The sequence below is a fragment of the Myotis daubentonii genome, chromosome X, assembly GCF_963259705.1.
Source record: "Myotis daubentonii chromosome X, mMyoDau2.1, whole genome shotgun sequence".
In the NCBI taxonomy this organism is placed as follows: Eukaryota; Metazoa; Chordata; class Mammalia; order Chiroptera; family Vespertilionidae; genus Myotis; species Myotis daubentonii.
In genome coordinates, this window is record NC_081861.1 from 35830648 (window position 1) to 35854307 (window position 23660).

At 39.9% G+C, this 23660-nt stretch overlaps 1 protein-coding gene across 2 annotated transcripts in view; it reads left to right on the top strand.

The window, feature by feature from the left end:
- The window catches only part of TENM1 (teneurin transmembrane protein 1), a 641347-nt gene that overhangs the window by 499203 nt on the left and 118484 nt on the right, over nucleotides 1-23660 (top strand). For both annotated transcript variants that reach the window (XM_059680479.1, XM_059680478.1), the window contains 3 exons: nucleotides 3212-3355; nucleotides 10243-10492; nucleotides 20632-20652. In XM_059680479.1, coding sequence (XP_059536462.1) covers nucleotides 3212-3355; nucleotides 10243-10492; nucleotides 20632-20652 — 415 coding nt within the window. The remainder of the gene's footprint in view (nucleotides 1-3211; nucleotides 3356-10242; nucleotides 10493-20631; nucleotides 20653-23660) is intronic.

The following is a 23660-nucleotide window of genomic DNA, read 5'->3' on the forward strand; positions in this document are numbered from 1 at the left end:
CCTTGCCTTGTTACTCTGAATAAGGAGTCCCATAAAAAAATACCCCGACACAGCCATTCTCATTAAAATCAGTTGGAATTTTGGACAAGTCTTAAGTATAAATTATAACTTTATTAGCCCATAGAGCTTTCTCACAAGAAAGTAAATCTAATAAAAATTAGAGGGAACTTATTAAGTGGCTGCCTTGTTGCTATTTGCTTGTTTCTATGACTTGGGGGGTGGAATAATCTAATTGTGGGGTTTGCAACCAATGCACTTTTTGTTGTGGACTAGAGAGCAATTCAGAAAGCAGATATGAGGAGGTGAAAAGAATATGCCTCATTATCATTGCACCGAGAACTCTTTCATTGATACTTTATGTAAGCATTTTCTGCCATAGAGTTGGGAAGATCTTTAACTGTTACTGAGAGTGGAAAAGCAGGCTCCAAATTACCATCAGAGGTTACCAGAGCATACTACTTATTCACAAAACTGCACAATCACCTCCCGGAGAAGAGATTGTAGGGGAGCTCACCAGGCTTACAATGTACAAAAGGCAGATCCTGGCAATGGTAGGGAAGGAGTTGATGGCATGAAGGGAACTTTTAATCATTGCCATTGTGATTATTTGTTATTCAAGACATAAATGTTGGCAAGGGAAGCAAAAATGGTATTCTTCTACACACCAGCATGGCCTTAAGTGTGTATCTTTGACTTTTTGGTTTGATCACCAACTTGAACTGGTCAAATGCAATCTTGAAAAAATGCACTTTAGAATCATAGAGTGTTAGTGATAACAGGGGATTATAAAAATGACCTAGTACAAAGGTCCTTAATCTGAGAATATCATTTCAGGAGGCCAGTGAATACTCCCTAGAATTATATGTAAAATTTTGTGTGCATATGCGATTTTCTAGGAAGAAAATCCATAACTTTTATCAAATTCATAATAAAAAGTTCCCTGACCCAGAAAGGTCTAAGAACCACTATTTCTAGTACCTACTCTGCTCTCCCCTCTACACACACACACACACACACACACACACACACACACACACACACACTTTGTTACCAATAAAGAACACAACTCCCAGAAGTGGAGAATAATTTGCCCAAGACCATACTGCTAAGCTAATGGCAGAGCCAAGAGTTGAAGTCTTTTCTAACTCTGGGTCTGAAACCATGTCTTTCCACTATACCAGAGTTGTTTTAGCAAGCATCAGAACCAAGAAGATTTCAGACAGCAAGGATTTGTGCCACAAGCATAATCTGAATTAGGTTACCTTCGAGATCCTTTACTTTACTGAAATTCTATTCCATCCACCTTAATAGAGAACAGCATTGACAAAGATGATCCCAAACTTTTAGAAATTATTTCCATTTCATTATTAGTCTTTCCCACTCCCCATTAATCTCACTTGCTAATAATGCTTGTTTAGGGCTAATAGTAAAATGAGTTTGCCTTCCATGAGCCTTCACCAGCTGATGGCAGGGTAGGAGTGCATCTCCATCAGGACCAGCCACATAATTTGCAGGACCCACTGTTAGGTAAAAATACAGAGCTACTTGTTAAAATGCATTAAGGAGCCTGACCAGCGTGGCTCAGTGGTTGAGTGTCAACCTATGAACCAGGAGGTCATGGTTCGATTCCCAGTCAGGGCACATGCCCAGTTGCAGGCTCAATCCCCAGTGGGGGTCATGCAGGAGGCAGCCTATCAATGATTCTCTCTCATCATTGATGTTTCTCTCTCCCTCCCCATTCCTCTCTAAAATCAATAAAAATATTTTTTAAAGTATTAAGGATTTTAAGACAGTGACAGCAGAGCATTTAAGCAAGTGTGGTGCCCTTCTGAGCATGGGCCCCTGTGAGACTGCAGAGGTCACACACCCATGAAAATGGTCCTGATCCCTATTGAAGCTTTGGTGAAGCCTGGGACAAAGAGGAGCCAGTCTGATTTAAAATTGGCCACACATGATCCACAAAGTTAGAGAGTTCTGTATTTAAAATCAAAAGGACTTTTTGGCTTATCTGTGCAAGTGCTCACATATGCACATGCACATGCACATGCACACATACATCAGTTTGAATAAAAATTCCATCTTTCTCTTCATCTAATGCCAAAAACCAAAACTGTCTCACTTTAATTTTTCATCTGTGGACCTACTGTGCTGGCATTGTTTAAGCACACATTTTTATCACCAGTTTCCATAACCAAATGACAAAAGAAGGAATGAGTTCTTCCAGAGCATCTAATGAGTCAAGTAGAAGCAGGTACTCAAAAGCAATGGCAGACAACCAGCTAGGGATATTTTAAGCTGCCAGAAAGAGGGAAAGAAGCTTTGGAGTATGCAGTGCAATGAGCCAATAGTCTCCATTTTTTAACATTATGAGAACAAAAAACATTTAAATTCAAGAATCAGAAATTTGGGGTTCCAACAGGTAAGCAGATTTACCAACTGAGACAATGACTGGAACTTGGTGCACTTGAGCTATGCAGACTTCAGTACTGAAGCTACCACATCCCATACTCCCCATTTTAGTGGCATACCAGGGTTCCACGCTTAATGCACAACATCTGTGCTTCATAAGACTTGAAGCCAAATGTTGGGTGATGTCCCATTGGTTAGCTATATACAGAAACCAAAATATAATGTGCGCAATGTGGAATTTACATTGGAAGCACTTGCAACACTCTAAGCAAACTCAGACTCCTCAACAAACTAAAGGCCAGTTAGTGCAAGAGAAAATATAAATTGGGCAAATTAATTTTTATTAGACTCATGTTGTCAGTTGTTGTATAAGGGTCCCAGTACCTCACAGCCAGCTTCATAAGTGCATTTTGCAGTCTAGAGAGAGAAGAAACCAGCACTTCTTCTACAAAGGTAAAGAAATAAATCATGTCACCACAGCTTAAGTCTTCAGAGAGCTTATTTCTCCACTTTTACAACATAGCTTCCAACCCAAAATCCCATACTAAAGCTTAATGCTATAAACATATGGTAGATGCCGAATGACAGTACTCATTCACTCATTCATCCATTTATCCAATATCCACTGACTGACCACTCTTGGATGCCCAGTGCTATGCTAGGCACTGTGCTGAACTGTGTCAAATTTCAACCCAAGTCAGAATTCAGTAGTAAATGCAATATCCACAGAATTATCAACAGGGTAAAAATGAAACAAATTTTTTGAATTTTTTCTAAAGTGTTATTAACTCTTTGTTTGCAGTATCTGTGGGATATGAATATGAAACCTGCCCTGACTTTATTCTCTGGGAGAAAAGGACAGTCATCTTACAAGGTTTTGAGATGGATGCTTCTAACCTAGGAGGCTGGTCATTAAATAAGCATCATATTTTCAATCCTCAAAGTGGTAAGCAGCTTTTAAAATATTACTTAATACTCTTTTCTTAATGCTATATTACATTATATATTACATTATTCATTGTAGAAAATTTGAAAAATTACAAGGAAAAAATTGCCTGAGGGTTCACAACCTAGAGAAGACCATGTTAGTTTATTTCCTTTCAAATATAATAATCTGATTTCCAATTAGTGCTAGTATAGTGAGACCTCTTCATCACAAAGTTATATGGAACTGGGTTTTGCTATCTTTATTGCTCTATCACAAGTGATAAACAAGTGTATCTGACATTGTAACCGACTTTTTAAAAGTGGAATAATAATCGGCATATTTCATACAATCTAAGACACCCTCAGTTATAAGTACACTATTATTTTATGGAAAATGCTGCTGATTAAACTATGATATACATTGATTGTTAGATAAATACTTATTTTAGAGGTGTTTAAATGTGAAGCAAAATATACACCTGAGAATTAAATAATCATCTATGTAATGCAGTTTCAAAGGGTTTAGTGAACTTTGTCCCATTTTAAACACAGCAACCCTACAAAATGTCATTAACCTCATTTGAAAGATCAAGACTCTGAGACTTAGATAGTCATGTGACCTTCCCCAACATTGCAGTCAGTAAGTGGCTAGAGCCACGTGCTCTTTCTCCTACATGGTAGCTGTTTATCCACATAAATATCAGTATGTCCAATAAGAAGGTAGGAGTAAAAGGACAGTGATGGGTAAAAGAAGAGAAGAGCTAGGAGGGGAAAAGTGCTTTATTGGGTTTCTCTTAGTTTAAGGCTCCTAAGTCCTGGACTTAGGAAAAGAGGAAAGAGCAATGAAAACAAGACATTATCATTTTCAGTGTTTTCCTTCTTTGAACCACATTTTCTGCTGTCACTTTGTCCTAGTTTGTAATATACATGTTAGATAAATCAGGAGAAGGGACTGCAGGTGGCTCTTCTGCCCATGTGTCTCTCACACAACTGATTTTGTCACCTGGTCATAAATGCTTCATCATAGTTCCTCCATCTCCTTTTGCATCCTGCTGGGAAACCAGTCATTGGTGTTTCCATCCAGCTTTCATTTGAGCATCAGCTGGTAAGTTTTCACTGAAATCACATTCCTTTTCATCTAAAGAAGCAGATTCTTAGCAGCCTTCAGTGGAACATGTACTTTGGGTTATTTGTCCAGGATTGGGGTATGAATATATTGAGGCAGCTACATTCTTGCATTTGGCCATCCTTGTATCTACCTTACCTTTGTGGACCAGCTGGCTAATGTCCAGTTATCTTTTAAGGTCATGAGCTAAGAGATCCATTTAATAATCAAATCTATGATCTTACTTCATTTGCACCACTTACTTCATTTGGATCAGCCAAGCCAAACAGCCACATAGGCTGGGAAATTTTGGTTGGCAAAGCTAAGCAGTTTCGCTTCAACCATAGAATGAGATCACCTCCCATATTCCCAATGTGGGATCCTGAAGGTGAATGATTCCATTGCTGTATGCCCCTGTTATACCTCCTCCCCCACTTTCAAGGAAAATTCTAAATTCTATTTCAAATTGCTTGTTTTTTTTTAAGAGCATAGATTCAGGCACAGATATAAAATGTCAACTTATTTTCCATTGTCAAAAGGAGAATCACAGTTTTAAAAGTACAAAAACGAAAGGGCAGATGCCACTTATTAAATTATTAGATTTTTTTTGTTTTGATTTGAAAAAGTTTGACATTTTAAGCAGCCATTTCTTTTCCACTCACTTTTATTGGCTTGTATGGATTGTCTCTTTCAAATGCCTGTCATTGACATTAAACACAAAATGAGAAATGACCTCAATCGAGCCAGCCCCCAGCTGTGTGCTCCCAGTCCTGTATCCTCTTACCATTTGCTTCACACAGGTTTAAACATTCAGAACGCAGGGGAGCCATTCAGAAAGTCGGCTTTGGGCCCCTCCTCACATTTCCACAAATGTATTCTCTATACCTCTTATTCTCCAATAACTAATTTTTAGGTAAAGGTACCAATTTATTTCTGAGACTCTTTTTAACAGCTTTATTGAAGTATAATTTATACACCATAAACTTCACCCATTTTAGGTGTACATTTCACTGACTTTTAGTAAATTGTACAGTTGTGCAGTCTTCACAACACAGTTTCAGAATATTTTTATCACCCCCCAAAAAAACCCTGTGCTCACCCCAGCCCCACTAAATCTGTTTTCTGTCTTTTTCTGAGAATTCCATCCTGAGAAAGAAACCTTACTTTGGATAGTTTTTATTAAAGGAACATTTGTTCATTTTATCTTCTCATTTGTAGGCACACTGTATTTCTAACCAGAAATTGGTCACACTTGCCAGGAACAGATCTGAAGCCAGCTCTGCCATTGCCTTTCAGCCTGACCTTGGACTGGAACACCTCTCTTGGGACATTTGTGAAGTCTAAATCCCACCCACAATGGCAGTTTTAGAAGCAGGAATGATAAGTGTGAGGGAGCAGTTTGGGAAGACCAATTTAGAAAGCAATGCTCTTTCCCCCTCAGGTCAGACTTTTTTGGCTGATTAAGGCAAGAGCGTCTTTTCTTCAAATTCCCCCACTCCACTTCTTTCTGGAAAAAGTCTAACTCTTTAGGCACCCTGCTTTTTTGATCTGAGACAGATAGCAGATTAGAAACAGGAATCTATCTTCCCCCAGTTTTCTCTCACTGGTTAAAAAGACACCTGTAATTAGATTGGATGTCTGCTGTCATTCAATTCTCGAGTTTTTCTTTGGCTCTGCAATCATTAAGCAGTGGGTAGTTTCTAGTAGGCAGTGTTTTCAGACCATTTGTCATTTTTGTTGCAGCAATTATATTTACCTGACAATTAACCATTGGTTGTGGAGAATTATTTCCAAATATTATGCCTGATACATATATATAGAGAGAGATGGTTCCTACTTTCACTGAAATAAAGAAACATCAGGAACTTGTGTTTTTAAATATTATTCCTTCAAAATACACCTTCTCAGTGATTACAGAGATTCCTTTTAAGGTAAATCAGTTCTTTAAAATTGTGTGAAATAAAAATGTGTACATGAATCCATTTATTGCAGCGTGAGCTGTTCGTTATAGATCTTCATACCAAACGGATCCCCTAGTGTTCCCTGCAGTTGAGTGTTAAAATTATTCCAAAGACCAATCCAGGGTACTAATTGGGTCTTGTCATCTGTCTGAAATGGATGAAGGATTTCCTTTAACTTGGCCTCCAAGATAGACCAGCGGTGTGTCAACAAATGGTTTTACTGGGAGGGGAAGTAAATTTCCATTGATCACACTGGCATATCTCCCAGTTTGTGTTTATATCCTCTCAGTCAAGTCCTAAGAGAAATATGTATTGTGTCTCTTGTTGTTCATAAGTCTGAAAAATGGTTTCTTCTTTGAAATCAGCGTAAAGCACCACCCACTGGCTCCCAGAGGGAATTTTTATTTCAAACTTATTTATAAGCTTCAAAAGAAGTTCTGAGCAAAGTAGCAGGAGGCTATGAGTAGTGTGTTTAAAAGTATGCTTAACTTATTACACAACAGACTTGGCTTTGGGGGCAGAGAAAAGAGAAACATAGGAGAGAAAATGTGCAATTGGATCCACCCAGTGTGGTTTCTTAGTTGACTGTAAACAACACACCCAATCCTTAGCAGGGAGTTGGCCTTCATGTAAATAATGTGTGATATCCTAGGTTTATTTTTATTCTGTTTTCAAAATGAGCATGTATAGCAGAATAAGCTGGAAGGGAGGCAGCCGTAATTGATCAAGATTTCCAGGAACATAAACAAAATATTTTCAAAGCAACCTTTTGCAGAAGAATTGGTATTAAATCATTGTTGCTAGATGGTATGCCCTGGTTCTATGTAATGGAAGGTTAAACAGATTCTTGAAACAACAAAGACACCCTTCAAAATGATCTATTCTTCCAGGGCAATACAAAAGGGGTTTGCCCATTTTTGTTTTGATTGCTTCAGCTTTAAACAGGAATGGTAATTTCAGTACACGGGCACTTTAGTACCTTGCATGAAAGCAAGACATCAATTCTTGAGATGTAATCAGAAAGTACATTGCCTTATGTTTTATTTCCTTTAATCATTCTTCTCCTTTGATGGAGTGCTGGGCTTTCTAATAGAAAAGGGGAGGTTTAGAATTGCAGGCTTAGAAGAATGGTTTAAAATAGCCATCTTTCGTTTTTAAATTGCCAGGAGCCTGGTAATAACATGTCATTTTGAAGGTAATTGTTAACTATACCGTTACATTGATATAAAAAAAAGAGATCTACCTGGGAAAATAGATGTTAATAGCAAATATGATATTTCCAAGATAATAATTGGAAATATTTTTGAATGATATACCCTATAGTGCATGGCTGAAATACTGACATGCTAAACAGTTGGTTTTTTCATTTATTAGGGTGCATATCATAGTCTCATTGGTAGGATATTCAGTTAGTGATCATCAGGAGATTTCTTTTCACTGATGTTGTACAGTGGTCATTCCAGTTCTCATTCACTTTCTCCCAATTCATTTAAATTACAGTATCGATCACACTGCAATTAAATGTTTTGGGGAAATGAGATTCAGTCCTATTAATCTTACTTAATTAACTATTCTAAATCTTAAGAAAAATTTTACTGCCTAACAAAGTTATTAATAAAATTAATAAAGTAGTTATCTTTAAGATATCTAATAGTTCTGAAATAAAAGACCAATTTGTTGGGGCATAAACTCATAACTGCTCCTGCAGATCATATGTTGAAACAAGTAACCAGGAATCACTTTGGGAGGGAAAGTAAAAATACTTAGCTATGAAATCACATGTGTATAGGATGTATGGGATTTCTGTTTTCTGGAAGGCCCCTTCCAGGTACATATTTAGTGCCATGATGTTGTGCATGTTTTACTCTCTTACTTATTTTTGCCAACAATGTTCCTATTTCAGAGTAACCAGTAATTTCCATTGTAGGACTATGGGACCAAATATTGGAAGTAAACTGAGGACGGCATTTTTAGGAAATGTTTAGGGAGAATAACAGGCAATCGAGGAGATAGATAGCAGAGGTTGTGGGAGAAAAAATAAGACTGTACAAGATAACTGCATTCATTCATTTGCTGTCGGTTACTTCAGTCTGACACATTGGTATGCCTCTCACAATGTGGATGCTTTACCTGCCCTGGCTCATTCTGAGCAGACTTTGGCTATTTATTTAGCACAGTAGGACCTGTTCCTTGGATTATCTGCCTAGGCTTAAGAGTCTGAACAATCACTGGGATTTGGATAGGGAAACTACAAGAAACTCAAAGCCTCTTTTCAACATTTACTGAGCACTTACAATGACTGAGCCACAGGGATTGACACTAAAATGAAGAAAGGAGTAAGACAGAGTGCCTGCCTTCAAGGAGCTCATGTTCTAATGGGGAAGATAGAGAAGTAATGAAAAATGCACCCCATAGTGTGATAGATGTAATGATAGAGCTATGCAAAACAGTTGGCACACAGAGGCGAGAGCAACTAATTCTGCCTGGACAGAACATTGGGGAAGAAATGAGCTGAGCTCTAAAGGATAGGTAAGAGTTCCCCAAGCAGAAAAGATAAGGAAGGCATTCAGAATAGAGGGAACAGCATGTACAAAAGCAGAGAGGAATGGGACTATATGAGAGTGATTATAAATAGTCCCACTATAGCTAAAACTCAGCATACGAATGAGAGGGCGATGAAAGGAAAGAGTGAAGAAGTAGTCAAAGACCATATAAATCATGGAGGACTTTGCATGCCTGAATAATAAGGAAGGATATGGAGCAATTAAAAGGTGTGGATGATGGTTTGAAGATAGGTATGCATGGAGAACAAGAGACCAAGAAATTAAGAAAAACTGAACTAAAGTGAATGGAGAATACAAAACTGGTTCAACATATTTTAAAGAGATAGACCCAACAGGGTGGGGGGTAGAGTTAATAATTAAGTTTAGAAAATAAGGAAAACAAGACCCATGGTGATGCCCACATTACCAACTTAGGTAAATACACACATGTAGTACCACTTATAAGATGATTAGGGAGCAAAGGAGGAAAAGCAGGGTTTGGTAAGGGGTACAAAAATAATGAAATCAGTTTTAAACTTGTTGAACTTGAGGTACCTTAGGGGATCCAAATAAAAAGATATAGTGGGTATTTGCACATCAGGTGAGACTCTGGACAGGAGAAAATTTTGGCATGTAGAGATGGGAGTTAAAGCTGTGAGAATGGAAGAGATTACCCAAAGAGAATGATTTCACAGGATTTTCCAGCATTTTCATAAGTCAGTATCTCTATTTCCTGCACTGATGATAGATACGGTCCAAAAGAGTGGAAAATTCAAGTCCCTTTCTTATATCTTTGAAGTGCATTCTAGCGATATGATTTCTTTTCACAGAAGTAGATTACTTTCCTGATTGTGTTTTGCTAAGGTTAATATTAAAATTGACTGATACTCACTTTTCAGGAACCAGTTGCATAGTGAGGGTAATTTTAAGTCAGATATTTGTGTGCCCAGCATCAGGAGAAAGTCAGTCAGAGATGAAAACTAAGCCACAGTGAACAGGACATCTTTACAAGTTGGTCATCAAATTCTTTATTAAGGCAGTTAGCATCAGCATTAAAGGAACTGGATGTATTAACCCATTTCACAGATGGGCAAACTGAGGCAAAGCATTGTGGTACTATTGATGGTGGCTCTGAAGTTCAATAAAACCAAGAGTAGTATGTTGCACTCTCAAATTCTTTTATACCAATGCCAAAGCTCCTTCTTGCTTTGCACAATGAGAGAAAAATTAAAATGTTGCTGAAAATGTTGTGTGGTAATTGTTTTTATTTTATTCTCTTTTTTTTTCTTGGATCTAGGAATCATACATAAAGGGAATGGAGAAAATATGTTTATTTCCCAGCAACCCCCAGTCATATCAACTATAATGGGTAATGGACACCAACGGAGTGTAGCCTGCACCAACTGCAATGGCCCAGCCCACAACAACAAACTCTTTGCTCCTGTTGCTTTAGCTTCTGGCCCTGATGGTAGTGTGTATGTTGGTGACTTCAATTTTGTAAGGCGAATATTTCCCTCAGGAAACTCTGTTGGTATTTTGGAATTAAGGTAAGTCTCTTCTAATCTCTATGTTTACCGGATAAGAAAAAGCAAGAATGAGATAACGTGAAGAGACAAGGCATTTCCAGGAGCAGGATATACAGTTGCCCATATTGTAGCCCTGAAGTAAGATGCAGAAATTAGGGATGCAGGACATAGGTCAGCATGCCTACTCCTCTGACCTGAAGGAAACTTTGAGTACTGCTTTGGAGAACCAGGAAGTGTTGACATCCCTGTATGTGTGGCTTCCCCTGTGTGCACTGCCATCACTGACATGGATCTCAATACTTCCAAGTGCTCAGGTAAGTCACTCAACCCCTTTTGGCCACTACAAAGACTGATTGGAAATACCTATTCTGCTCTAGCACATAGGTGTGTTGCCAGATTCAAAAGGCTAACCTTTCTAAACTCTTCAGGTTCAATCTTTTGAAGTGGTCACTTCATATAAAAGAAAATGTAAGTCTGTGTTTACATGGCATGATAAAAAAGGAAGAATGAGTTTTTTACCCTTAAAAGCTCTATCCCAATGGGGAGAAAAATGATTAAAGTATTCATCTTGACACTTTCTTATACTGTTCTAGGAATTTTCTTGAAAGTACAAAGTCAAAACACCTTGAAAGGAATTCATACCTTATAGTAGTTAATGTCCTGAACTATGTAAACCGTAGTTTAATCAGCTTTGTTTTATCCCTTCGGGCCTATAAGACACAAATACATGCCTTCTGGAGTCCTAGAAAGGGAAAGCATCCACCTTCATCCCAGCAGGATAGACAGTCCTGTTTCTTCTCGCATAGCTAAATTGGTAGAGCCTTCCTTCGAGTTGGTTGTGGCAGCTTTATCTTTGCCATACATCTTTGGAACTTCAGGCTAAAAGTTTCTCTAGGTCCCGGAAGATTTTGATGCTATAATATATTTTCATCCTATAAACTGCTGTATTAAACAATTGTTGCCTCGGGCATCACCTCATTGATCAGAGACTTTGAGGGAGCATCTTAAATGTACAGAGCACCGTCAAGGCTAGTCAAGGCACATGAAAAGTCTTAGGTCATTTTCATTCAACACTTCTGTTCACAGGACCATGGAGATTTGAATACATTTGGACATTCATCTAAATTTCTCGTATTCTTGTGCTTGCTTTGGAATCTACCTCCCTTTTCTCAGACTTAGTTAGTCCTTCACACCTAGCAAGGGAAATCTTCTAGTCCCATGCCCCCATCTATTTTTCACATTAATTCACTCCAGTTTTAATACATTCCTTAATTAGAATTGCAAACGCTGTCATAGAGAAGAAAGCTGTTAAATCCCTTGGCTAATAAAAAAAATGGACTGTAAAATTAAGATTTTAGAAAGATAAAGCACATCTATAGAATCTAGAGAAGGACTAATTCATACCACCCTGCCCTAATCAAATGTTCATATACCTCAGGATGTCACAGGGACTTGTAATTTCCAGAAGTATATCTCTTTGGGCAACTACTTACTGGGAAACCAAAGAGAAAGGCTAGGATGGTTGTACGCCTAAACTTGGAAATGATTTATACAACATTCTAGATTGTTTTCAAAATCCTAGAGATGCTCAGTCTACATGATGCCAAACATGGACGGAACACTGAACAATTCATTCACCATCTGAAAGTTTCCAGTTATACAGATAGGGACTGTCAGGTAGACAGAGCTCTTGTCTTGCTGAGCCTATATATTAAACCCTATAAAACTAATCCTATATAGCCATCTCCTCAAAGAGAAAAATCTTAGGATTACCTATAAAAGCAACGAAAATATTACTATAAAGAAAATCCAGCTAAATATAGTCCTTTTTATTATAATTTAAATGCAAATTTCCCTAAGGTGGAGCAATTGTCATTCATTGATGAGATTCTCCTTGGTCAAGGATCCTTAACAGTTCACAAATTTGCATTTTAGTCCAAAGCATCTTATGACCTTCAACACAAAGTCATTTGAAAAATAAAATAGAATAACTTGGACCCTAATTCCAAAGTAATTTTCTCAGTACAAAGAAAAATTAGTTTCTGACAGTGTGAAGTATTGTCCAGCCCCTTTACTCAGTCTTACACCACAGCACTGTTTTCTCCCATTGTCACAGCTCTTCAAACACAAAGGCTTGCTCACACACCCAGGCTCTCCCACTTAGCCTGAGTCTCCCTAGCTGGCTCTTCTGAGCTAACATCCTTTAGAGTAGCTCTTCTTAATATTTTTTTTTTTTTAATTCTCAGACCCCTTGAGAATCTATAGGAGTGGGCAAAAGTAAGTTTACAGTTGTTGATATGGAAAAATATATCATACAAGAATCCTATCTAATAAAAGAGAAACATGGTAATTGGTGTACGATCGCTACCCTTCCCATTGGCTAATCAGGGCAATATGCAAATTAACTGCCAGCCAAAATGGCAGCCGGCATCCAGGCAGCTTGAAACTAACATGAGGATTGCTTGCTTCAGTGACGGAGGACTCCAACGTTTCCCCCTGCCTTGCTGGCCTCTGAGCCTGCAGTTTAAGAAACATAGTAACAAATATAGAAGCTAAACAAAACCCCAGAAACCTGCTTTCAGCGAGCCCAGGATCTCAGAGCTGGAGTTATACATTGTTTCGATTATAGAACCGAAACAAACCAGATACCTTCTTTCAGCAGCGGAGGCCTAAGAGCTGGAGCCTCAGAGCTAAAGCTGGCCCAGAATAAAAAGAAAAAAGGAAAAAAGGAGCAGTTGGGAGCTTCAGTCGGCCTGAAAACAGCCCTCAGCCCCTCACCCAGACTGGCCAGGCACCACAGTGGGGACCCCCACCCTGAAGGGTGTGTGACCAGCTGCAAACAGCCATCATCCCCGCACCCAGGCTGGCCAGGCACCCCAGTGGGAACCCCCACCCTGATCCAGGACACCCTTTAGGGCAAACCAGCCAGCCCCACCCATGCACCAGGCCTCTATCCTATATAGTAAAAGGGTAATATGCCTCCCAGAACCGGGATCAGCGGAGCCACGAGGCCTCCCAGCACGGGGATCAGCGTGACAGGGTGCAGCGCCCAAACCACCTGATCGCCCTGCGGCTCTGTGTGTGAAAGGGGGCCGGGTCACAACCTCCCTATCCGCCCTGCTCTGTTCGTGAGAGGGGAAGGCGCCCCAACCCCCTGATCGGCCCTGCTCTGTGCCTGATAGGTGGGAGCTCCCCAACCCCCTGATCGCCCTGCAGCTCTGTGTGTGACAGGGTGCGGTGCCTCAACCCCCTGATCGGCCCTGCTCTGTGCCTGATAGGTGGGAGCTCCCCAACCCCCTGATCGCCCTGCAGCTCTGTGTGTGACAGGGTGCAGTGCCCCAACCCCCCCCCCCCACAGGCCCTGCTCTGTGTGTGACGGGGACGAGCCATAACCTCCCCATCGGCCCTGCCCTGAGTGTGACAGTGGTGGCGCCCCAACCCCCCTGATGGGCCCTGCTCTGTGCGTGACAGGGGGCAGCGCCCCAACCCCCTGATCCTCCCTGCCCTGAGTGTGACAGGCTGCAGTGCCCCAACTCCTCTATTGGCCCTACTCTGTGAATGATGGGGGGAGCTCCTCAACCCCCTGATCGGCCCTGCTCTGTGCATGACAGGGGGGATCTCCCCAACCCCTTGATTGGCCCTGCTCTGTGCGTGACAGGGTACGGAGCCCCAACTCCCCGGATGGGCCCTGCTCTGTGCGTGACAGGGGGCAGCGCCCCAACCCCCTGATTGGCCCTGCTCTGTGCATGACAGGGTATGGAGCCCCAACCCCCCTGATGGGCCCTGCTCTGTGCATGACAGGGGGTGGCGCCGTAACCTCCCCATCGACCCTGCCTTGAGTGTGACAGGGGGCGGTGCCCCAACCCCCCAATCAGCCCTACCCTGAGCGTGACTGAGGGTGGCATCACAACCTCCCAATCCGCCCTGCTCTGTGCATGACAGGGGGCAGCACCCCAACTCCCCAATTGGCCCTGCTCTGAAGCCGACCAGGGGCTGCACCTAGGGATTGGGCCTGCCCTCTGCCACCCGGGAGCAGGCTTAAGCCAGCAGGGCATTATCTCCCGAGGGGTCCCAGACTGCGAGAGGGCACAGGCCAGGCTGAGGGACCCCCCCCTTCCCCCCCAAGTGCACAAATTTTTGTGCACCGGGCCTCTAGTAAATAATAATACAAGAACAAGCTCTGTGATTTGTGTACTTACAACTGTAAACCTATTTTGCCTACTCCTGTATTAAAGACTATGGACCCCCTCCCCAGAAAAAAACAGATTCAGATAAAATCATACATATAATTTCAGGTTCTCACATATTTTCCTTCTCTCCCTGCATCTTCTCCCCCAGCAACCTACTGTGTGAATGCAGCCCTTTCATGTACTCATGTGTAAGAGTCTGTGTATTAGGTTCAAGAAGAAAAAAATAAAATAGTTCTCCCTTCTCTACTCCAACACTCCTGTGATTGGCCATCAGAGAAATTAATTGACTGTATATGCAGGAACATTTTGACCTAATTGACAGGTAACTCCCTAACTGTGTGACTATAGTCAAAAACATCAAACCAGTTTATATCAACAAACATTATCTGTCATGTTTACTGAGAAACTAATATAGTGCTTATTAGATTCAGTTACTTTAAAAGTATCTATCCTGGTCAGTAGCTTATACTGTGTACATTGCATCTTTCACATGTAATTGGTGAATTTCTCCATTTGCTTTATAACTTTTCCAGATTTAAACTTCCTAGAGAGAAATATGTTGCTATCTTAAGAACCATAATGTTCATTGAGTTCTACTGTATATAGATAAAAATTTCATTTTGTACCAATTTTTTGTTAAAATCCGTTAATTTACTTGCCCCCCCCCCACGTGCATATAATTCATCTTACTTGGTTGAGTCATTTGTTTCCTTGGAAACACAGACTAATATAGTTATTATGTTATTTGTTGCATTTATAGCTGTACCTAGAAGAGTAATATTTTCAATAGGTTATTACAAAAGGGATAGAGAATGTTCTGTGTCTTCACTTTCTGTCAGGTTATTCATTATATAAGTTAACTGCTCTGTTCTCTACTTCCCTATCTATAAAATTGACTTCAAGTTAATATTTGAGCATCCTCTTACATGTTTTATAAAGTTTCACTTGTTTTAAGATCCACAGATTATAGTTCTCAGCCCAAAGTTTGATGACATTTTGAGAGATCATAAAGCTTGCTCCTCTAGGATGTCCTTCTAGATTTCTTTCTCTTCCATCTTCTGTTCCATATTGGGCCCCATTGAACAATTTCAGATGCTTCTTGACATTTCAGAAATTGGAAGACTATAGATTTTTTTTCTAACTTAGCTCTGCTGATCTAAACTGTCCCCAACCAAGTTTCTTTCATCTGACCTCAAAAATAATTTCATTGGTTGCCAATCATTTATTTCATCTAGCTGGTCCCCCACTGGCTGAATGGGGGCGGAGGGCGGGAATAAGGGAAAGTCAGTTATGGTTTTATCATTAGCAATATGCCAAGAGCAACAGTATTATTTCTTTTTATTTAAGTATATAGTGCCTTTTGCCTATTCACTGTAGATTTCACACATATGTACATACCTTAGTGCTTTCTTTCAGTGGGAAATTGAGGTAAGATAATAAAAAAGGAGAGCTTATAACACCATGTAATTAAATGTGAGTGTCAAAAATACAATATTTGAAGATTTTTTTAAAGATAGAGTCATTTCTAATTTAGGTCTAGGTATCTCTAGCGATTTGCTTCTCATGTTAAAGTTTTATACACACACACATATTTCTGTAACACCAAAGGGACATCACAGATTTGTGAGCTTACTGTTAGAAGAGTCTAGAGCAGTGGTTCTCAACCTTCCTAATGCCGCGACCCTTTAATACAGTTCCTCATGTTGTGGTGACCCCCAACCATAAAATTAGTTTCGTTGCTACTTCATAACTGTAATTTTGCTACTGTTATGAATCGTCATGTAAATATCTGATATGCAGGATGTATTTTCATTGTTACAAATTGAACATAATTAAAGCATAGTGATTAATCACAACAACAATATGTAATTATATATGTTTTCCGATGGTCTTAGGCGACCCCTGTGAAAGGGTCGTTTGACCCCCAAAGGGGTGGCGACCCACAGGTTGAGAACCACTGATCTAGAGACTCTTCTAGTCCATAGACACTCTGGTGTAACATAGTGCCCATTACATCCATGACATTTGATCATCTCTACTTTGTTTGATCTCTTTTAATAACAGGAAACTTAAATAGCTCTCTAGACAGCTCATTACATCTTTGGAGTACTCTATTAGAAAATTGTTGCTTATATTGAACTAAAATCTGCCTTCATGGAACATCCACTCAGTAGTGGCAAAGGTTAATGTCTGAAGCAGCCCAGAAGCCAGGTCCCTCTTTACCTGATAAGCTTTTATCAGTATGAAGAGATATCATAGGTTCCTGGGCTTTTTCTTCTTCAGTCTAAATAGCCCAAGTCCTTCAACTATTTCTCATCAACTATGACTATTTCTTTTTCCTTTGATTATGGTCTTCAGGACACTTTTTAGTTTTCTAAATCTAACAGGGATAAGTATATAAGTAAAAATAGGAGACACAGATCAAGTTCTCTGCAAAAATTCAAATATGAATACCTGTCTTACTCTCCTCTTGTCTTCTAATTTCAAAAAATCTATTAGAAAACCAATTAAGCATGACAAGAAATGATTTATTCTTTATAAAAACCCTATGTTATTATTGTTCAAGATGCTGTTAATCTCCACAATTTATTGTGTTCTTTCCGTTAAAATGAAAGAAAGAAGAAAATAAGAGCCTGGCAATTTTTTCTTGGTACCTTGAGTAATTTGGACTGGACAAATGTCAATGTAACATGAAAATTTATCTTGATTTTACTCTTTCCTATACAGTGACTGGTTAATATTTACCACATTGTTCTCAGGACTCAACTCCTGGCATTCACTGAGGGTTAAGTAGAACAGGAATAACACCCACTTGGGGGCAGTTAGTATGCTGAGGGGCAATGGAACTTTTAGAGCACTCTGCTGAAGAAACAAATGGAACCCCAACTTTGAGATCTCTGATAATATCTGAGAAATGACCAAGAACCATCCTTCTGTCAACAGCACTGAAGCTACAAATAGAGAAACACTCATGTAGATTAACTAGGTGGTTACCTCCCCAGTGTGATCTCATGTCTTATCAGTAGCTTTCAAGGGTTCCCTCCAACTCACCCAAAAACATCTTCACTGGCCTTGCATAGTGCCCCAAATTTCTACTCTAGAAAATGTGTTCCTTTGAGTTAAGACATTGTATCTCTAAGCGTTCCCACAAGAACCTCTTTTAGAATGACCCATCGAGCTAAAATCCTCCTTAGTCCCTGGGCATGGATTCATTTGTCAGATTTATTTTCAAAGGAACTGCTAGCTGAAAGCAGGACCCTAAAACACAAGACAGGTAAGTTGTGATAAGGGCTATAGACAGGGCTGGAGCAAGGGGGAGGCTAGTCTTAGATAAGTGTAGTGGCATTGGAAGTACTAAGATGTCAGTGAATGGCAGGAATGGGAACTTGGTCTTCTGAGGAAGAATACCAGGGAAGGATGAGCAGGAAGGAAAGTCTGTTCTTCAACATTAAATATTTCAGGCTAAGTACTAAGGTAAGAAGCTGAGGAGAGCATGAAGAACAAGTAAAGTGTTGCAGCCACCACTGAGCAGGCCAGGCAAATTCTCATGATTCCAGGTCACTAGACAGCAACTTCAAAGTTGGCATAGTCTCTCTTTCTCCATCTCCCATGTCATGAAAATATAAAAAGAATAGGTCGGACATCATACTAAGTGAAAGTATACCTATTCTATGATTCCATTTATATGTACTATCCAGAATAGGCAAATCCACAGAGACAGAAAATAGATTAGTGGTTGCCTGGGGCTGAGGTAGGTAGGGAATGGGGAGTGACTGCTAATGGATACAGGGTTTCTTCAGGAGATGATGAAAATGTTGTGGAATTGGATGATGGCAATGCTTACACATTTCTATGGATGTACTAGAAACTACTGAATTGTACTTTTAGAAGGGTGAATTTTATGGTGCATGAATTATATCTCAATTAATTTTTAATTAAAAAAGTATAGATGGCTCCTTTAATCATATAGATACTGAACAAAATCAAAGATCAACTTCAAAATCCTACCATCAGGAGTGTTCCTTGTTCTAAAAAGATTTGTAATTCTACTCCTTTATCCTCCTAACTCATGGCAAGCTTCAAGTCAGTCAATTGCCAAGTGGCAGCACCACTGATGGGCTAAGGCCCTTGTGAAGAGCTCACACACTGGCACCTCAGCATGCAGTCAGTTGCTAGCTAGACAGCAGACCGACTTTGGTGGTGGCTCAATGCTAAATCCTTAACTAAAAGTAATTCTGAGACAGAACAAGGTCACACACTGGAAATAAATTCCATCATTTTCACTTCCTCTTTCTGAGATATTAATGAGAGAAGCTGCTCTGCATAATATGGGACATCTTTCCAAATTCAGAGTGACATTATTGGCAGGATCAGAAGCAGCTGCTGAAAAGTCAAACCATCCCTTTCCCCCCTCCTTGCTATCACCTAAGATGATTCTGTACCATGAGAACATGTTGTGGGTAAAATCATGTTTTAATGAGGTCCTTCTAGTACTTTCACAACTCAACTTCCTCCAGGAGGATCAACCATGTAACAGTGATTAAAACCACCCTCCAGCACACTCAGCCAGGATTGTAGAGGCCACAAAAACAAGCAAGTGCCCAGAGACAAAGAAACTCAAAAAGGTTCAAATGCCTGAGGCCAGGTTTCTAATCAGAGCTCTCCTTCTTACCTTTTGACCTTTTGTGTCAACCCACAGGATACCTACCCTTTTGAGGCAGGCCAGAGAAAAGGAAAAGTCAGTGGGTCATGACCTGTGGCCCAACTAGTAAAATCCCAGGAATATTGTCTTTAAAGAGCATTGAATTAGTAGTAGCAGACAGCTTCAAATGAAATCATGTTGTGTCTTTTCTTCTTGCCTGATGTTCTGAAGAATAAGAATATTTTCTAGTTTAGATAAAAAGATTTGTTATCTTTGTGTTTTTCCAAGTGACATAAAGGGCCAGATTTAAAAGGATTTTAAAATTAAAATGACTATATTTCACAGATGATTATAGTCTTCTAATTCTGGGCAGATTTGACCCAAAGTCAGGCTTGTCAGGTTGCACTCCCTATGTGAGAAGCCTCATAGCAGATCCCAGAGTGAAATACCCTGTGCTTACAGATCAGGGTCCCCCAACGTGTTCTGCTTCTTTTGATCTGATAGTGCTGTTTCACCCATTGCAGTTGCCCCTTGGAGCTCGAACAGCTAGAACACACAAGGACCTAGTAGTTGATATACATGATATTTTACTGAAGCTATTTTTATGCCAGGGACATTCTGTCATGGTCTAAGAGAAAAACCTTTATACTTTAAATTTAATTTTTTAATATTGCTGAGTAATGTACTAATGTGCACAAGTAATGTCCTCATCTTATCTCTTGAGGTCATATAAGTGTCTTAGGGTTTGGTTTGGGATGCCAGTAATCTTGGAATGTCCCATAAGACCCAGAAATAAAAAAGGGATTTTGCATTTTGATAAGGTGGCTTTCAAATCAGAAGCTAGAATGCTCAGGCCCTTGGCAGTGGCTACTTCCTGAAACCTCAGCCCAGCTGTTTTAAACCTTATTTTGTGTCTGAGTCACCAGCTGAGTTTGTTAAAAATAAAATCCTCAGGTTCCTCTCCCACCTCGAGATTCTGACTCAGTATGACTAGGAGAGCCCCAGGAAACTGCACACATGGCAAGAGCCCGAGTGATTCTGATAAAAATGGTCCAGAGAGGGCTTTCTGCAAAAACTGCCTTAGAGCTTTGCCCACCCACCAAACAGGATGTTCAATCACCTTGATACCATCTTAGCAGGAGAACCAGCAGTGATTGGGTCCACTCAGGCTTGCATATCTGACTAAATGATCCCTCCCCATAGAATCTCTCTGACAGCCACAAGCTGAGTTAGGATTGGTGTGTCTGGTGAGATTTGCCCTGTTGAATGATACTGATGCCTCTCTATTTACTTTTACTTGCTACTCGTGGATACCTTGTGCACCCTAGAAACAGAGACACCAGACATAGGTAAGCAAATCACATGGGCAGCTGCCTAATGCCCCTTCTTGCCTAAGAGGCCACTTCCTAATAATGTGCTAACGAGGAAATTTTACTTCTTAACTAAAGTTAAAGGAGTAATGTGAAAGTGAACTTGGAAATTCTGACTCAGGTAAGTTTCTTCCAAAAGAAGAGAACGCCACTAAGTGGGAATTTGCTGGAGGACCAGAATATACTGAACAGATATTAAGTGAAAGCTTGTTGCTCAGCACTTTAGTGGAAGGCAAGGCCTTAAGTCTCTTTTCATTTTTTCCTTGGGTGATATCACAACTGAGACTGTATGTTCCAATAGCTTCAATGCTTTCCAGTTGCAGGTAGAGAGCGGGGGAATGCAGCAGGCTTCCTCAATCCAGAAATACAGTTGATAAGAATAATAAGAGACAGTGACCCCATGATCTTCTTGAACAAGATGTTTCCTTTTTTCTTTTATGTGACCTCATGGTTTTTAGTTCTTCTCACCAAAAAGAAATAATAGGAAAACTGTAAACTGACCATTTACCAACAATGACACAAAGCTCCAAAATTAATCATAATGAGTATTTCTGTTCAATTTGTTTATGCATTACACTTGTCAAAACTGTTCTAAATTACCTGAAATTACCAAGGAGAAAATTGAATTTGTTCACTTCCGAATGCCAATTGTCATCACAATGGCACTGATAGGATTTTTAATTTGGATTTTGTTTGGGAAGATGCCACTTCCTAAATGCCAGTGCACACGCTCAGCCTTGTTACTTTAGCATAACTAATTTCTTAAACAAATTAGGTTGGTTGTCAAATTGCTTACTGGTAAAGTGTTGCATAGTATTAATTATAAACATTAATTGCCCATTTTACAATCTATGTGATTTTTAACTAGCGTGAATGAAGTGATTTTTGTTCAGTTGAAGGGCGTTGCCCAAATGTAAAACTAACCAGAAGGTGACAGTAAGTCTAACAATAAAGTTATAAAAGAAGTCTTCAGATATCCCAAATTGCAGTATGCATTTAGACATGAGGGATTCGAACAAATTGGAATTTAGTCCAGTGTTTTTTCTTTGTCAGGTTTGGCATGTTTTCAGAGAGTAAAAAGAAACCAATCTGAAAAGAGCTGAAGTACGCTTGGGAAATGGCATGAAATAGTAAGAAATGACATATCAGTATAGGAGACCTTCCTGACTGTTGGCTGTCAAGAAAATAACATTAATCAGATTTGAATTTGGTTTGTTGAGCTATTCCATTTTCTAAAGGCCAGTGCACAAAGTTTAAGAACAGCTGAGCTAAATAGGATATGCTGCTCAGTTAGAAGAAGGCAAGAACACACTGATTTTTTTTTTCTTTGCCACCTTTAGAACCAGAATATTCTGAAGGTATTTTGTACTCTCAGTCACATATGATCTAATTTACTCTGGGTCCAGGCACAGGCTTGTTAGTGACCCTGGGCAAGCCCTCTATGTGTCTGGGTTTCCCCAGCTGAGATTTGAGGAGAATGACTATTCTAACTTCCCTCACAGGCACATTGGGAGTATTTGTTAATAAATGAATGTAATACATTCCAAAGTGCTTTTGTACGAATACCATTTCTCTTAGAAAAACAGCCCATGGACTTTTCCTAAACAAAACCTGATTCATCTGGCTTAGGTGAAACTTCCATAAACAGGCTACAGAAGTATTGAAAGTCATTTTCAGGAAGGGTTGTGACCCTTCTCCTTTAGTCTAGAAAAATATAAGGGCACTGGAGAAATTTTATTCTGAAGGCAAAAATTCAACCAGATATGTAAACACTTTTACTCAAACCTGTATTTAAGTAGTCTTTGCTACAGAGATGCCTTGTCTGACATGACTGCCAAATCAATTCTGGAGTCTGTTGGGGCCCTTTAAAGTTTATTTACAGCAGCTGTCATGGTGGTTCCAGGGTTGAAGATGTCCCTGGAATCTACCGGATTCTCTTATTTGATGAAGGTAAGTAGAAAAAAATCAAGTATTCCAATTGGACCTGATTTTTTGCCAGTTAAAACTCTAAACTGGGTCTTTCATCAGTATTTGCAAGCCTTTACTATCCTGCACATGCATAAATATGCTTAGAGGGCAAATACAATTACAAATAGAATCAGGAACATGCCAGTCCTTAAGGATATCTTAATTATTCCGATGACCTCTCCCCTCCATTTTGCTTGGCAAGTAGCCAAGGCCTGAACTCTTCCCATGTCTTAGTTAGTTTCATGTCCTTCAGTTCAGTTTAGTTCAGCACTTACTGAACATCGACCCTGTCAGACACTCTGTTGGCACTGGGGATAGAGAGATGAATACAGTTCCTACCTGCAAAGAGCTCACAGTGTAGTTGCAGGAGAGATACGTGAAAATAATAACGCTTAATGCCCAGCACCCAGATCTCAGTTTCCAATACCATTCTCCAATAAAAGGAACCAGGGGTCCTTAGAGGAATGACTCATTGTAATACTGGGACAGGGATTACATAAGATGAACCTGGAGCATCTTGTAGTTCCAAAAATGAAGGAAGTGGGAAGGAAGGAAGGAAGGAAGGAAGGAAGGAAGGAAGGAAGGAAGGAAGGCAGGCAAGCCGGCCCCTCACTAGTGGGGGTATGTCAAAGGGGCACACAAGCCAATAAAAATTCTGCTCTCAAGGGTTAAAACTAGAACAATTTCAGTAACAAAATAAAGTATCAGTTTACAACAGGAGCTTGGAAGGATGATAGTGTCTGCAAATGAGTCAGGAAGCCTGGAAGAGAGGTAGGTTTATGAGGGATAGGAATGGCAGGAAAAGAGAATAACTTCATGTTTGGGAATTGGTGACTGTGAGACATCCGGGCAGTCATCTAGTGGGTATTTGGAGAACTGGGTATGAAAGGTATGTATGAAAAAATGACCTCCTGGGACTTATTCTCTTCTGCTTTTTCCTCTACCCACAATGGATGGTATTGAAATATCAGCATTATTATAAGTTAGCAGTGGCAGTGAATTTTTCTATACTCAGATCC